The sequence below is a fragment of the Syngnathus typhle genome, linkage group LG9 (genome assembly GCF_033458585.1).
Source record: "Syngnathus typhle isolate RoL2023-S1 ecotype Sweden linkage group LG9, RoL_Styp_1.0, whole genome shotgun sequence".
NCBI classification, from domain to species: domain Eukaryota; kingdom Metazoa; phylum Chordata; class Actinopteri; order Syngnathiformes; family Syngnathidae; genus Syngnathus; species Syngnathus typhle.
Window position 1 is genome coordinate 11574403 of NC_083746.1, and position 15445 is coordinate 11589847.

Consider the following 15445-nt stretch of genomic DNA (forward strand, 5'->3'; position numbering starts at 1 on the left):
TGTTAGTCATTGGGTTAGATCACTTTTCCCCATGCTTGTTTAGTTGTACTTGTCCTGGATATTCGTTTTATATTAATGATGGCCAATGCCCTTTCGAAATGAATCAAGTGTTCCTTTCTTCTTTTACCACCAGGTGGCAGGAGATTTTTTTTCACTCTGCAGACTTTTCCGGGGTAAATGCTCACTCACGTTTACAGTGACCGCGGTTGATTTATATGAGGGATCAAACTTTTTTATTTCTTTTATTTTTTTAGGCAGGGCCACATCGTAGTTGTAGCATTTTTCAGAGGGTCGTTATGACTGAACGCAAATACAGCCGCGGAAAGAAATAAGATACCACCCCATTTTCTTCAGTTTAATTTTCATTTTGAAAGCATTGTACAGCTTAAGGTACATTTGTATAACGAAAACAAAAACAGGCAATGATGAACAGTTGAATTCAAGAGCTTTTTCTTTTTTTTATAATGACCAAAGATCACGTCATAAATTCTTACATAAATAGCTTGGCATTGCACTACCAAAATGGTGCTTTAGGGCATTTCACGTTTTCTTTTGTGAACAAGGTGGACTATTTTTTGTCATTGCCTCATATTACACTAGATATGCGCAAATTAATGAACATACAAATTGATTAACTAGTTTTGACATTGAACATACAAATGTATTAACTAGTTTTGAAATCAGAGGCCGTTAAGTTCTGCAGGACCTTAGCCTGGTTTTTTATCTTTAACGCTTGCTACACTAATAATAATGACTTGAAGACTGCATATTCTCAGTTGAACTATTTAAGTTCAACTGAGAGGGTGTACAAACTTTTCTCAAGGATGGCCAGATTTGATAAAGTGAAGGGGCCCGGGGGCCAATAGTTTTTTCGGACATTTTTTAACTACAGAAATTTCCTGCAAATACACAGTTATAATACAAATTCCATTGTCACAATTGTCTTTATTTTTTAAATAACAAAATAACCAGATATAAGCCATTCAGGCAGATGTGAACAACTCTAAAAACAAATTATGCCTTTCATTCATACCTGAAGAGTCAGATAACATTGAACAAACTGTATGAAATACCTTAAATTTACATGAGTTTAGAATTATTTTTGCCTCATAAACATTCTAAACAGGAGTTATAAGTAATGCAAGCAAGGTGAAAGCAAGAGAAATATCACAGCTTGCAAGATAACGGCCTGGCTCAAGTCATGGATGCCAAAGAGGCCTAATCTAACAATTCCCCTATTTGAGTGACTGTAATTGTCACTCAATTTAGCTTGAGCTTTGGCGTAAAATGTATAATATCAATAGTCAGTCTTAAATTTATGCCATATAACATATAGCAGTGACATCACATCATATAGAGGCACGTGGTTTTATCACGTGATTTTGTGTTATGCCGCCATCTTGGCGGTCAACTCGTCAGCTCGTTCCTACGTGTTTGTATAGATTGTTTGATTTCTGCGCTACATTTTCACCGATTTCATCCGAATTATGGCTGATTTGCTATCCAACGAAGTTGGGCATTTGGATGAAGAATCCAAGAAACGTTAAGAGAGAAGTTGAACCTTGTTGGCACAACTTAATGTGGGTGCATTGCCACCCAGTGTTCAGAAAGACACCCTACAGTTGAAAACCTAAAAGAACGTTAACTTGAGGCATTCTTATTTTCCTTCTACACCTTTTTATTATACATACCCTGAGTGAAATGAATCGTTAAAATGTTCATTTTAATCAAATAATTCATCAGAATTGGGACAAGAATATGCAAACCCTCTAAACCCATATGAAACTCCATTCTGATTTTCCCTGTGAGTATTTTCATGCTATTTGGTAATTTGATTTCATTCTAATTGGAGCAAAAGGCTGTATGTAAATCTGACTTCTGATTATGTTTGTGTTCAATCAGTAAAGGACATTTCCAAACATCACTTGGGGAAAATAATGAGGCACATTTCCACTTGTTTTCTGACAGTGACCAAAAAAATAAATGAATCACAATTTGTGCAATTACTGCACTGCTTACTTGAAGCAATGCTTTAGAATAATAAAGGGATTTAATTTTTCTATTTCAATAAAAATCTTATTTGCCAATTAATTGGAAAAAAAACAACTAATTAATCAAGAAAAATAGCCGTTGTAGCTCTAAAAATGAACATTTTACAATCAATCCAAGTGATCACACTCATGGATGATTGATATCAGTTTCGGCATCCTAAAACCGTGATCAGAATATTTCCAAAATCTTGTCCTAAAATATAAATCATGAATTTGGTTGATTTTACGGATCTGTCATTGAAAAGTAACTCCTGATTTGTACTCCGGAGTTTTGTACTGGTAGTACAAAAAACATTTTTTTGGGAGGCGCATTTTATGACATTCATAAGTTATATACATTATATTATATTGTTTATAGATTAATTATAGAACAGTACCCCACAACCTGAAAAGCAGTTCTCATCAATCTGTTACATGCAACTATGGACGCCGAAGCCCATTGACACCCTCCTACTAGTTATGAGGAAAATATCTGCACACTAATGATAGTACGATGTGGCATTTGTGACTGTATTTTAATTTGGATGTTTATATACAGTCTTGAAAAAGATGTCTTCCTCTGAGAATGGGACTGGATTTATGGGCCTTGTCCTCGCCCCTGGCCCCACATCCTTTCTGATCTGCTTTTACTATGAAGACCCCTTGACCCTTGGCGAAATTAGAAAACTTCAGAATGGTATGTCTGGCGCCCAGCCCATCCCACATTGTTCCTTTCAAATCACTATATTTAATTGGACGTGATGACAAGGCCAAGTCCGAGCATTCATATTCCTCAGTTTATGCATGTAAACATCTTAATCATTTCAAGTTGTAGTTGCATTTTCAAAAACAAGGTATTCGGATTAATATTGCATGTATATGAAAAAAGAATAAAGACATGTCAAGTCAAGTCAAGTCAAGTCAATTTTAATCATATAGCCCTTAATCACAAACATGTCTCAAAGGACTTCACATGGCCACAGTTGACAGTTATTCGCTGGAGGCTTTCATGATGGCCTTCTGCTGTGTTGAGCGAAGGCCGATGTCAAAGGCACTGCCCATCACTGATACCCATAGGCCCATATACAGTATGGATGGAAATATCAAGCTACAGTCTAGAAGCTCAAATCCACCCTACTTTGTCCTACAAAGAATGATTCCTGAAATCCTACAGGCTGCAGATCTTGGTTTACGGTATAAATTATATCTGACTCATCCTTGTTACAATAATCCCCTTGAGGCAATGTTCTAGGCAAATTCCCCAAGAATAGAAAATGTGTAATCAAACACACAGCAATGCATTTACTTTTCATTGCTATAATTGTGGTTGTACGCTTATGCCTGTGAGCACATTCCCCATTCAACAATCCAGTGGCATGAATCCAAGAATAATAAGTCTATGATCTATTTCAGAGCGATGCTGACTGGAACCCACCATTATGGCTTCCGGAATGGCTCTTTGCTTCATGTTAGACATCTGTTTTTCCAAAGTAATACAACATTTAAACAGGTACGGTATATCCAAACAATGAAGAACTTGATTTCTAAAAACTGCTAAGATTAAGCGCAATTTCTGAAGCAAGATGGCTATTGAACTGTATACGTTTGATATTTGAGTATTTATCTCCAGTCTAAATGATACTCTCTGACTCTGTCATCCCCACACATAGACTGACATCAAATGTGTGATCATGCTTTGTCACCTAAAATAGGACATTTTGGCACTTTCATAGTGCTAAAAGCCAAGTTGTCAGGTGATGACTTAAGCACTATGTTGGAGTTGCCTAAGAAGTTTTTGTTTGGTAGTTTTATAAGACACACAATGAAGATGTGTCACGTGCGGAATGAAGCAGGGCGACCAAATGCAGCTTGGACGAGGGTTTATTGTAAGGAAAATGGTGGTGGAGGAGAGGTATGAACAAACAAGCAGGAGAACATGGCAGGACTAACAGGGAGGCAAACAGGCAGGAAGAAACAGCAAAACAGGCGGGGACAATCAGGGCCAACAGGAAAACAGGAACTTTCAACATCAGTTAACGTGATGGTATCTTACAAATGTCAATCACATGTTGGAATACTTTTGTTCACATGAACAATGAGTGGGTTCACGCCACCTTCAAAGTTGTGTATCAAATCTATAGAGGTAAATATCTGTAAATTGAAGCAATTACTCGTCTTGAACAAATCAAAGTGTTTTCAGTCTGTAGCATAAATAAAGGAACTCTCCTCATGGTTCCACTGCTTTTAGAGTGGTGCTCACTTAGCGTGATGGATTTGGAGCAGCGATGAGGATTAACTCCTTACAGTGAATGCTTCCAACATTTGAACATTGACCTAGCCAGTGACATTGTGGTTTGCTTCTTTACTAGAATTATCATATATTATGTATATTTCAGTTTGATTCCTTTACTGGTCAGGACATGGCAAGGATAATCAGGATAAACAAATAGGTCAAACTATCTGCATACTTGACAGTGTTAAATTTACTTTGCTAAAGAACAAGATTTTTTTTCTCGTTATTTTGAGTGCATAATTATATAGTGCTGGGTTATGAAAAAAACAGCCTCCCCTCAGCAGCTGTTCATGTACTGGAATGTAGCAGTGTCAACCTTAACCTTAGAACTCCTAAAGGAGGTTATGGGTTCAAGGCCAGAAGACTATTTTCCGAGTGTTGTTAATTTACACCAGGGGTGTCCAAACTTTTTGCAAGGAGGGCCAGATTTGATAAAGTGAAGGGGCCCGGGGGCCAATAGTTTTTTCGGACATTTTTTAACTACAAAAATGCAAATACACAGTTTTAAAACAAATTTCATTGTCACAATTGTCTTTATTTTTCAAATGACAAAATAACCAAATATGAGTCACTCAGGCAGATGTGAACAACTCTAAAAACACAAATTCTGCCTTTCACTCATATCTGAAGAGTCAGATAACATTGAACAAACTGTATGAAATACCTTAAATTTACATGAGTTTAAAATTACTTTTGCCTCATGAACATTTTAAACGGGAGTTATAAGTAATGCAAAGTTGTCTGTTATTATTAAAACTTAAAACTAGAGAATTTTGCTCTTGTCATTTACATTATCTTTCAGAAAATAATAGTTTGTGTAAGGTCTACAGGTCCATAACATCAACAGTCTTAACATGGCCATTTCGTAGCTTGCTTTAGTAATGTTTATTTTTGACTCACAGTCCCGTGTGAAGAATCGCTGTTGTGATGCCAGTTCAGCTTGGAGCTGCTTCACTTTATCAGCGCGGTCACTCCCTTTTAGCTGGTCGTTTGCGTTCGCATGGGTAGTCTGATAGTGTCTCTTTAAGTTGAAACCCTTAAACAAGGCAACCGTTTCTTTACAAATTAGAGAAACACAATTGCCTTGATTTCTAGTGATGTACAGTAATCCCTCGCTACATCACGGTTTGTTTATTGCGGTTTCACTACATCGCGGATTTTTTTCCCAAATTGAAAAAAAGAATTAAAAGTCAAAATAAAACTTCTAAATTGAGGAATTATGGCACAAAACCTGCCCACACGCCAGCACAAGGCAAGGAGTGCCCACACAATTGCAGTGCGTACAATTACCGTTTTTTTCCGTGTATAGTGCGCAAAATTTTACTAATTTATTGTCCTAAAATCCGGGGTGCGCATTATACATGGGTACAAAAAAAAAAAAAAAAAAAATTTTTTTTTTTTAAATTTTTTTTTTTTTTTTTTTAAGTCCCAATGATCGTCACACACGCAGGGAGGCAATGGGTCCCATTTTTATAGTCTTTGGTATGGTCTTAACTAGGCTGGATGTAATTTTTTTTGTTGGCGTTGATTTCTCCGACTGCCCGTAAACGCACCACCGCGCTTCGTGCGCGCACGGGACAGCAAACGAGCAGGTGATCGAGCAAGCGTCTGATACGAGAGCATTGCGGTCGCATGGAGCGTGTTTGAAGTGAACAGCAGAGAAGAAAGGAACAAGGCAAAGTGTTGTGAAATAAAATGCACAGAACGGCTGCGCAAGACACGTCAGCTATATAAAGAGCGAGAGTTGTTTTCTTCCTATTAGTTTCAATTCACAGTTTAATTAGCAGTTTCAATCAGCAAATAACAAAATGCGTATTACAGGTAATATTTTATTTCACAACACTTTGCCTTGTTCCTTTGGTCTCTGTTGTTCATCCTAAAACACAAAGGCGCTCTTTAAGCAATGCGACAGTGAGCGCCCGGCGCGCTGCACCAAATTAAGCTCCCTGCGCAGTGCGCACTGAGGTCCACTTAAATTTTAGAAAGTACATCAGGACTTTAAAAATATCTTCTAAATTTCAGCGACGGCTCTGTCACAATAATCGGCCAGCCCGGTGCAGTTGGGCGGTCGGCGGCGCGCTACGGTTGAGCGTTCTCTCGCCGCTCTCTCTCTCGCTCTCTCTCGCTCTCGCACACACGCAAACCGGATATCATACGGAGGCCGCCATTACAGATGCGCAGAACGGATGAGCAAGACACGTCAGCTATATAAAGAGCGAGAGTTCAGTTCTCTACCTAAATCCGTATTACAGGTAATATTTTATTTCACAACACTTTGCCTTGTTCCTTTCTTCTCTGCTGTTCACTTCAAACACGCTCCATGCGCACGGAGCGCGGTGGTGCGTTTAGGGGCAGTCGGAGAAATCAACGCCAACAAAAAAAATTACATCCAGCCTAGTTAAGACTATACCAAAGACTATAAAAATGGGACCCATTGCCTCCCTGCGTGTGTGACGATCATTGGGACTTAAAAAAAAAAAAATAAATAAATAAATAATTTTTTTTTTTTTAAAAATTCATAAAAATTCGGTGCGTATTATACATGGGTACAAGCTTTTTTCCAGCATCAGCATGCCATTTTTAGGGGTGCGTACTATACATGGGGGCGCACTATACACGGAAAAAAACGGTATACCTTTAGTTTAAAAAAAAAGAAGTTATTATAATAAGAGTTCTAAAAACATATTTACAGTGTTGTACCTTGTTATAGAAAATTGTTAGATTGAACCCAATTCAAATGATCAATTCATCCTCACGTTCTGCAGGAGCCTGATAAGTGAATCAGGTGTGTTTAATGAGGGAAACTTGGAAAACATGTAGGAATGCGGCCCCCGAGGACTGGAGTTTGAGACCCCTGGACTACACAATAACTGCCATATTGGCATTTATTTTCATGGTATTCAGTAAATGTCTAGCTACCCTGTACCTTCATATTAATACCTTCTAAGAACACAGTTCATTCATTCCATATTGTGGGATCAGTGGCTGTCAATTCTTTGTGCCAGTTATAACAGGAAAAGGAAAAGCATCCATCCAACCATTATCCGAACCGCTGATCCACATGAGGGTCACGGGTAAGCTGGAACCTATCCCAGCTGACTACGGGCAGTAGGCGGGGTACACACTGAACTGGTTGCCAGACAATTGCAGGGCACACATAGACAAACACCCATTCACGCTCACACGCACACCAACGCCCACAATTTGTTGTGGTCAATTGGCCTACCATGCATGTCTTTGGAATGTGGGAGGAAGCCGGAGTACTCGGAGGAACCCCACGCAGGCACAGGGAGAGCATGAAAACTCCAAGCAGGAAGGCCAGAGCTGGAAGCCCGCCCCTCTGACCTGTGAGCTGACGTGCTGACAAGTGCGTCACTGTGCATCTCAAAGGAAAAATAAAAAAAAAACTAAAAGAGAAGCTGACCAAGAAGGTCATGTCCTTCTAGCCCCTCCCTCTTCAACACATAAGCTTTTAATAAAAAGATCCCTGTGACTTCAATGAAATGACAGCATTCCTCAACACCCCTCTCATGATGGGGCTCTCAGATCAGCCGCCTGCTATTGTGCCTGGCAATAGCGGCTAACCTACAAGAGGTCATGACGCGGGTTTGGGACTGACCCTGGACTCTCCCCAAGCAGAGCTACAATGCTGGCCTTCATGGTCTACATCCCACAGGCAAGATGATCATAATTCTACTAGTGAGAGATGACCATGTTCTGAAGCAGCCGGATGGCCCCAAAAGTTATATAGGGGGATTAAGTAACCCCCAACTCAAACACGGGTCACATCCCTCTGATCTCAATGGGCATAGATACCTCAATAGAGGAAGTCTTTGATGAAAAAATTAGTCAGGCCAAGAAAGAAAATCACAGAAAGGTTCATGTGTGATTCCCTTTATTATGATGGCCTGCCCTCGAAGGTCAAAGAGCAAGGACATCACACACTCTGTTTTTCATCTGTACATTCTGTTATACTGAAACTACAAAATAACACTCAATGTGTTCATCTAAACATCATACTAGTTATACTCAAGAACTAATGGGAGAAATGTTGTCTTTCCGTATCTATTTCCGTATCTATCGTATTTGCTTCATAGCGGGTCTATTCATTGTAATTGGACCCTGTGCCTCTGCATGTGTTGTTTTGTCTGATGGTAGCCATATTGCGAGTTGGGATTCATACCAAGAAACAGCGTTTTTCTCAGAGGGGCATCTCCTTTTACATCTTCACTGTGAAATGAACAGTAAGTTACAATGCATCCAGAACATATTCACAGTGCTTAACTACTATTTCCACATTTTATGTTACGGCCTCTTTCCAAAATGAGAAATTTCCCTTCAAAATTATATAAACACCTCATGATGATAAATACTTTAATAAGAAATGACTTTCTAAAAGTTAGATTTTTTCAAATTTATCACTCAATCATGGTAATTTTATTTTCTTATACCATTTACAAATAGCCATGGAATGGAAAAATTAGCAAGTAACTGGGTCACCTAAGAGTTAACACATGTAAAAAGCATGGGGCAGGAGCCAGCTCCATTTACCAACTTATCTTGAAATAGTGTGTTACTTGGCTGCCTCTTTGGGCTCATGTATATTACTCAGTCTTGCACAGGGACGTGCAGGTTGGGTGTGGGAGTAGGTGTGGGATCGGGTGGGATCTTTGGGTGCTGCAGCACACACCCTTTTATTTCTTGATGCCAGTGTCCTTTTAGACTTAGACTCAACTTTTCTTTTCCCTTGGGATTGCTCCCTTGGGAAATTCTGGTTCTAGTAGCTCACAGAAATAGTACAAAAGAGAATTTTGCACAAGTAACAAAGAAAGTGAAGAGCAATAAGTTAAGTTTTGAGTAATAAATAAGTGTTGAGTAAGAAATAATTAATAATAATAAATAATAATAATAACCATCATATTTGCATGAAATTCTGTGGCTTTTCAATGTACAATGTTTTGTAACTCATCAAGATAAATCTACTAATTTAGAGATCAATAAAGTTCAATAAGACCATGTGATAGTAACGTGACAGATTTCCCCCCAAATCTGACAAATCGCCAAGTCTAGCTACCCTGTACCTTCATATTAATACCTTCTAAGAACACAGTTCATTCATTCCATATTGTGGGATCAGTGGCTGTCAATTCTTTGTGCCAGTTATAACAGGAAAAGGAAAAGCATCCATCCAACCATTATCCGAACCGCTGATCCACATGAGGGTCACGGGTAAGCTGGAACCTATCCCAGCTGACTACGGGCAGTAGGCGGGGTACACACTGAAGTGGAAATGCCACTTGACCTGATTACAAGTCTACAAATTTGAGATGACAGAGCACAAGAAGTGGCATGGTAGAAAAGTGGCAAGCACGTCCGCCTTACTGTTTTGAGATGAAGAGGGTTGAATCTGGGCTCCTGGCTTCCTGTGTGAAGTTTGTGTGTTCTGCCCTACCTTGCATGGGTTTTCTCTGGCTTCCTTCCACATTCCAAAAAATATGATTTTAAGATGAATTGAAGACTTAATTGTCCATAGGTGTGAATGTGAGTTACCTATATGAGCTGTAAGACATATAGGAATTGATAAGAGGTATAAAAAAATTGATGGGTGGATGGAACACAAGTTATGGCCGTACACAGAAAAAAAGTCATAGTTTATTTGAAATATACAAAGGCTATATACAGTGTCACACAAAGCCAAACAAACTTGTAAAAGTATATACTGTAGTAGTAAATACACAGACAATTTTAAAGGCTACTTAGAAATACAAGGAACAAATTAAAACTTGGGATTTTGATGAGCTAGTATGCAGAAACAAGATTTTGAATATCAAAGTCTGTCCTTTTCTGAATTTGACATCCTGCGGTTCATCCATAGCCCAGGGGAGGTATGGGTTGTAGCACAAAGGTCCTGGGGTGATGTTATGAATGTGTTAATTAGAGTTGGATCCCATTAGGAACACACTAATGTACTTTTAGAGAATGTTGCCCATCACACATAGGGGTCCGAATTCCTTGACAGACCAAAGCATATCATTGTCCATTTCAGTCTTTCACCCTTGTGGGTTTGACGTCACAAAGAGATCTTGCCTCTGAATTATAATAGCATCCTCAAATGTGCAGACGATGATAAAAAAGCAAGTCAGTGGACCCTGATATTAGTTTCAAATATTTCACCATGATTATGTATAAGTCATTATAACACATTACAAAAGACTATCATATTACTTGAAGGAAGTACCATACAGTATAATTCTAAAAGTTTGGTCTCCACTGGAATACCAGCCGTTTTCTTGTGATGGAGCTGTGATTAGATGCTCATCCCCAATATCCTCTGCAAGGCAATGTGAAATGCTTTCAGTGCAGCACTATATACCGTGTGTGTGTGAGTGAATTTGCGTGTCTGTCTGTCTGTATGCATGTATGTACAGTAGGGGTGTAACGATACATCGATACACATCGATTAATCGATATAATGCTCTACGATTTATTGGCATCGATGCTAAACGTAAACATCGATTTATATCGCCGTGTTTGACGTCGGACATTAGACGCGACTTTATTTTGAAATCCAGTTCATTGTTGCTTGCTTCCTCTTTCCGGGAGCTGTGCGCGCCGCGGCGTTGTTGTGTTGTGATCAGAGCAGGCACATGAAAGGGGAGTCGACAACTAGTACGCGGCTCCTGGGCTGGTGCTATGGCTAGTGTCCAAAAAGACGAGGAAATTTGCTCCCCTTTAGGCTTCAAGTCATTCGTTTGGAAGCACTTTGGATTCCAAAGAAAAGATGGCTCAACGGACAAGACACGTGCAGTTTGTAAATCCTGCCATGCGGTGATCAAATATTCAGGGACCACAAATCTCGCCGCACATTTAAAGAAAAAACACGACATCAAAGTTCAGTGTTAAAATAAGCACTTTGTATACTACAATACTCTTGTAATTTCCTAAATAAAGAGTTTGCAGTACCTTGTTGATTTTGCGTATGAATTGTTATAAATCAGGTTATTGTTCTATATTTTTTATTAAAAAAAAAAAAATCGATCGTAGAGCACTATATCGCGATATATCGTGAATGAATCGCAGCAGGCTTTAAGATATCGGCAAATATTGTATCGTAGTTCTTTGTATCGATATTATATCGTATTGTGACAAAACCCGCGATTTACACCTCTAATGTACAGTCAAACCTCGGTTTTCGAACGTCCCGGTTCTCGAACAAATCGGGATGTTTTTTGCTTCGGTTGTCGAACAAAATTCGGAGGTCGAACCTTGCGAGATGAGCTGAAAGCACCCGAGAAAACCCGACCGCGCGGCCCGGATGCCGACTGACTCCGTTTGTTATTGTATTTTCCTTACTTTGAGGATTGTATTACCGTTTTTTTCCATGTATAATGCGCAAAATTTAACAAATTTATTGTCCTAAATTCTGGGGTGCGCATTATACATGGGTACAAAAAAATAATAATAATATATATATATATTTTTTAAATCCGGATATGATACGGAGGCCGCCATTACAGATGCGCTTTCTTCTCTGCTGTTCACTCCAAACGCGCTCCATACGAACACAATGCTCACGTATCAGACGCTTGCTCGATCACCTGCTCGTTTGCTGTCACAATGTACCCTACACAAATCCGAAACATTTCTTCGCTATCGAGTTTGCTAGCGCATGCGCAGTGATACTGACCGGCAGAATAACATCCGGTTGTTCCCAAAGATGGTCTTTTTTCTGAAATAATTTTACGTTTACGGACTGAAGTAGGAGTCAAAATTTGTGTGCGTATTATACATGGGTACAGGCTTTTTTCCAGCATCGACATGCCATTTCTAGGGTGCGTATTATACATGGGGGCGCATTATACATGGAAAAAAACGGTAATCCCGAATCATGCCTCCAAAGAAAGCAAGTGGGAGCAGTAAAGCCATCCGAAAACACAAAGACGCTCTTAAAGCATTGCGACAGTGAGCACTTGGCCCGCTGCGGTTGCGCGATCGGACCAAATTAAGCTCCCTGCGCACTGAGGTCCACTTAAATTTTGGAAAGTACATCAGGACTTTAAAAATATTTTCTAAATTCCAGCGACGGCTCTGTCACAATAATGCGACCAGCGCGGTGCAGTTGTGCGGTTGCACGAACGGTCAAAAATGCGCAAATGAAAAAAATGCTTAAAAAAGGTGTTTTTTTAAAGTCTTGGAATGGATTAAAACATTTTCCATTATTTATAATGGGAAAAATAGATTCGGAATTTGACCGATTCACTTCTCGAACTTCTGGAACGGATTGTGGTCAAAAACCGAGGTTTGACTGTACTATGTATGTATGTATGTATGTATGTATGTATGTATGTATGTATGTATGTATGTATGTATGTATGTATGTATGTATGTATGTATGTATGTATGTATGTATGTATGTATGTATGTATATATGTATGTATGTATGTATGTATGTATGTCTGTGTATGTATGTATGTACGTACGTACGTATGTATGCATGTACTATGTATGTATGTAGATATGTATGTTTTACACCTCCACCGTCGACCCCAACGCCACTGGTGTTTGTGTGTATATGGCTGAATGAGTCCTTTCTTATCTCCTAGACTCTTGACATAAACATCTTAATACAAATCTAACAAGAATATCATACTGATATACTGTAGACAGTGACAATAAAACAAATAAAATGACCACTTATTCATTGTTCAGTCAGTGCTTTGTCCAGTCCATGTATTCCTGATGTATGAATTATTGCGACTGAATTGGCTTAAAGCTGTGTTTGCTCCTAACTAATCATATTGAGGAATTTGCTTTCTTCAGCCAGTGCTGTGAGCATTGAGCTCATATCCCCAATGGCCATGTTGCCAATTCCTGCTGGTACCGATGCAAGAGTAACAGAATTGCGAGGGGTGGTGAGACGAGATGAATTCTGGGAGAGGCTCTGCAAAAGGCCAGGACTAAGGGTCCCTGACATCAGGCTGGAGTGATCTCCATCATCTAAGATCGAGTCAAAATCGATTTGGGTGTGTTCCGCACCACCATTTCTACCTGTGGAAGAATCTACTGTACTGCTAGAGACCTGGTTGACTCCTGGTGAGACCATGTTACCTACTGCCACGTTGTTATTGGCAGGGGTCTGGCTTACATTGGGGGACACTGAGGCCTCGAAGGTTGCAGGTGTTTGTTCAAACAAATGAATTTCACCTGTGTAGAACATTGCAGAGTTGGGATTCTCAGAGTTGTTTCGTAAGGTCGCCGTCCCATTGGGCCTTTTTGGACTTGCCTCTGACGTGTTGTTCCGCAGACCGGGACTCACATCAGATAACTTGGGTATTCTGTTCAATTGCATCATACCAGAAACAGGATGCTGCCTGCCACCTGCCTTGGGCTCTACTGGGGGTCTTGGCGGTAACATTACACTGGTACCATTCTGTATGTTGCTGTGCTGGGATAAAATATTATAGTGCTGTTGCTGATAAACTACATGGTTTATGTGAGAATATTCATCCGGTTGTGCCCTTCCTCTATAACTTTGCATTCCTTGATCCATCACATTATTCCGAGTGGCTCGCACATTATTGCTTGCAGAAATAGGATTTTGAATTGTGTCTTGGCTAAACCCTTGTACAGAATTTTGATCATTCAATTTCAAAGTGCTGCACTGTTTTTGCTGATGATGGGGGTTGTTCAGCCTCTTGTTGTTGTGATTTGCATAGCCCTGTTTATACATATTCTGATTCACTGGTACGACTTGCTGATTGCTGCCAAGGCCTTGACCTTGTGCCTGGAAGGAAGCAAAATTGTTCCTCTGTGGAACAACAGTTAGGTTTCCCCTGAGAGAATGTTGCTGTTTGGGGAGCTTTGTTGCAGCGTCGACGGTTCCTGAACTCACCTCGTTCCACTGAACTGGCATATTATTCTTGTTAATATGTGATGACGTTGAGAAAGCCTCTTGGGGGTCACTATGATTCATATCCTGACCAGACTGCATCAAACAGGGATCAAACAAAGGACCCCTTCTCTGGGTATAAAATGAGGCGAGCGGGGCACTGCCAGTCTGATAGCCCTGAGACTGGTTATTGAATTGGTAGTTCCCTTCTCCTAAGTTGTGACCTTGGTTGCCTGGGTTTTGGGACCTAAGGTATTGCACCATGTCATCTGGAAGAACTATATCATCCTCCGCGCCCTGTTCGCCCCTATTTCCCATCCCATCTACCGCCATGTTCTCCATAGCTACATTCTCTGAAATGCTTGGTGGTCTGGGGGCAAACGGGTAGCGCTGCAGGTTGCCATCAGAACGAGTGTAACCATACATTGCCAATGCTTGGTGACATTCTGACGAACTATTCATGCTGTTCATACTGTTATAGCGTGGAACTGTAGAAAGAGTGTCATGGGTGGGACAGCGCACTGGGTCACTGGCCCGGCGTGGAAGGTTGGCAGGTACCTCATGGGGCATCAGGCTGTGGTTGCCATATCCAGTATCACTGCATCGCCGTGGCACATTTCCAGAGGGTGGCTGGTGGTAATGGTGTGTTGAATATTCCTGAGAGTCACTATAGAGGGCCATCCGGGTCCTGAGGCTCATTCTCTCCATATTGGGCAAGGGTGTAGGTGGTGCTCCACCAATGGCAGCAGCATATTTTGCCTTTAGACGATAATGCTGAGCTGGGGTCAGACTTAGAAGGCTTGGGAGATTTCCTCCCCCTGCTCCACCAGCACCACCACCTCCGCAATGGCTAGCCTCACTGGAGCGTCGGGACAAATCAGTGGAGATTGGGTCATAGGAGTCTGCTGAACTGATATTGTTATGACGGTTAGCACCAAATTGGGATGCCTCACTGGAGCGACGGCTGGAGTAGCAAGGTGAGATGCCGGATGAGCGCCGACTCAGGGTGTATGCTGAGCTGATTGTGCTGGTTGTGCTATTACGCCGATCATTTAGTTGGTTTAGCAGAGTAACTTCACACAAAGACTGGTCTCCAAAACGCTGACCATTGTGTAAACTGTTGAGGTTAGTTGTTAAGTTGGAGTTCTCCAGCAAGGAACCTGTAGTTGCAAGAAAATGATTAATGGTCTTTGTCAATACATCTTGAATGAAGACATCAGAGTTTATAGTTAC

General features: G+C 40.4%; 1 protein-coding gene across 4 annotated transcripts in view; it reads right to left on the minus strand.

Moving 5' to 3' along the window:
• Positions 1-9955: 9955 nt before the first annotated feature.
• Positions 9956-15445, minus strand: part of gli2a (GLI family zinc finger 2a) — a 112289-nt gene continuing 106799 nt past the window's right edge. For all 4 annotated transcript variants that reach the window (XM_061286803.1, XM_061286804.1, XM_061286805.1 and 1 more), the window contains one exon: positions 9956-15372. In XM_061286803.1, coding sequence (XP_061142787.1) covers positions 13109-15372 — 2264 coding nt within the window. In that variant the 3' untranslated portion in view covers positions 9956-13108. The remainder of the gene's footprint in view (positions 15373-15445) is intronic.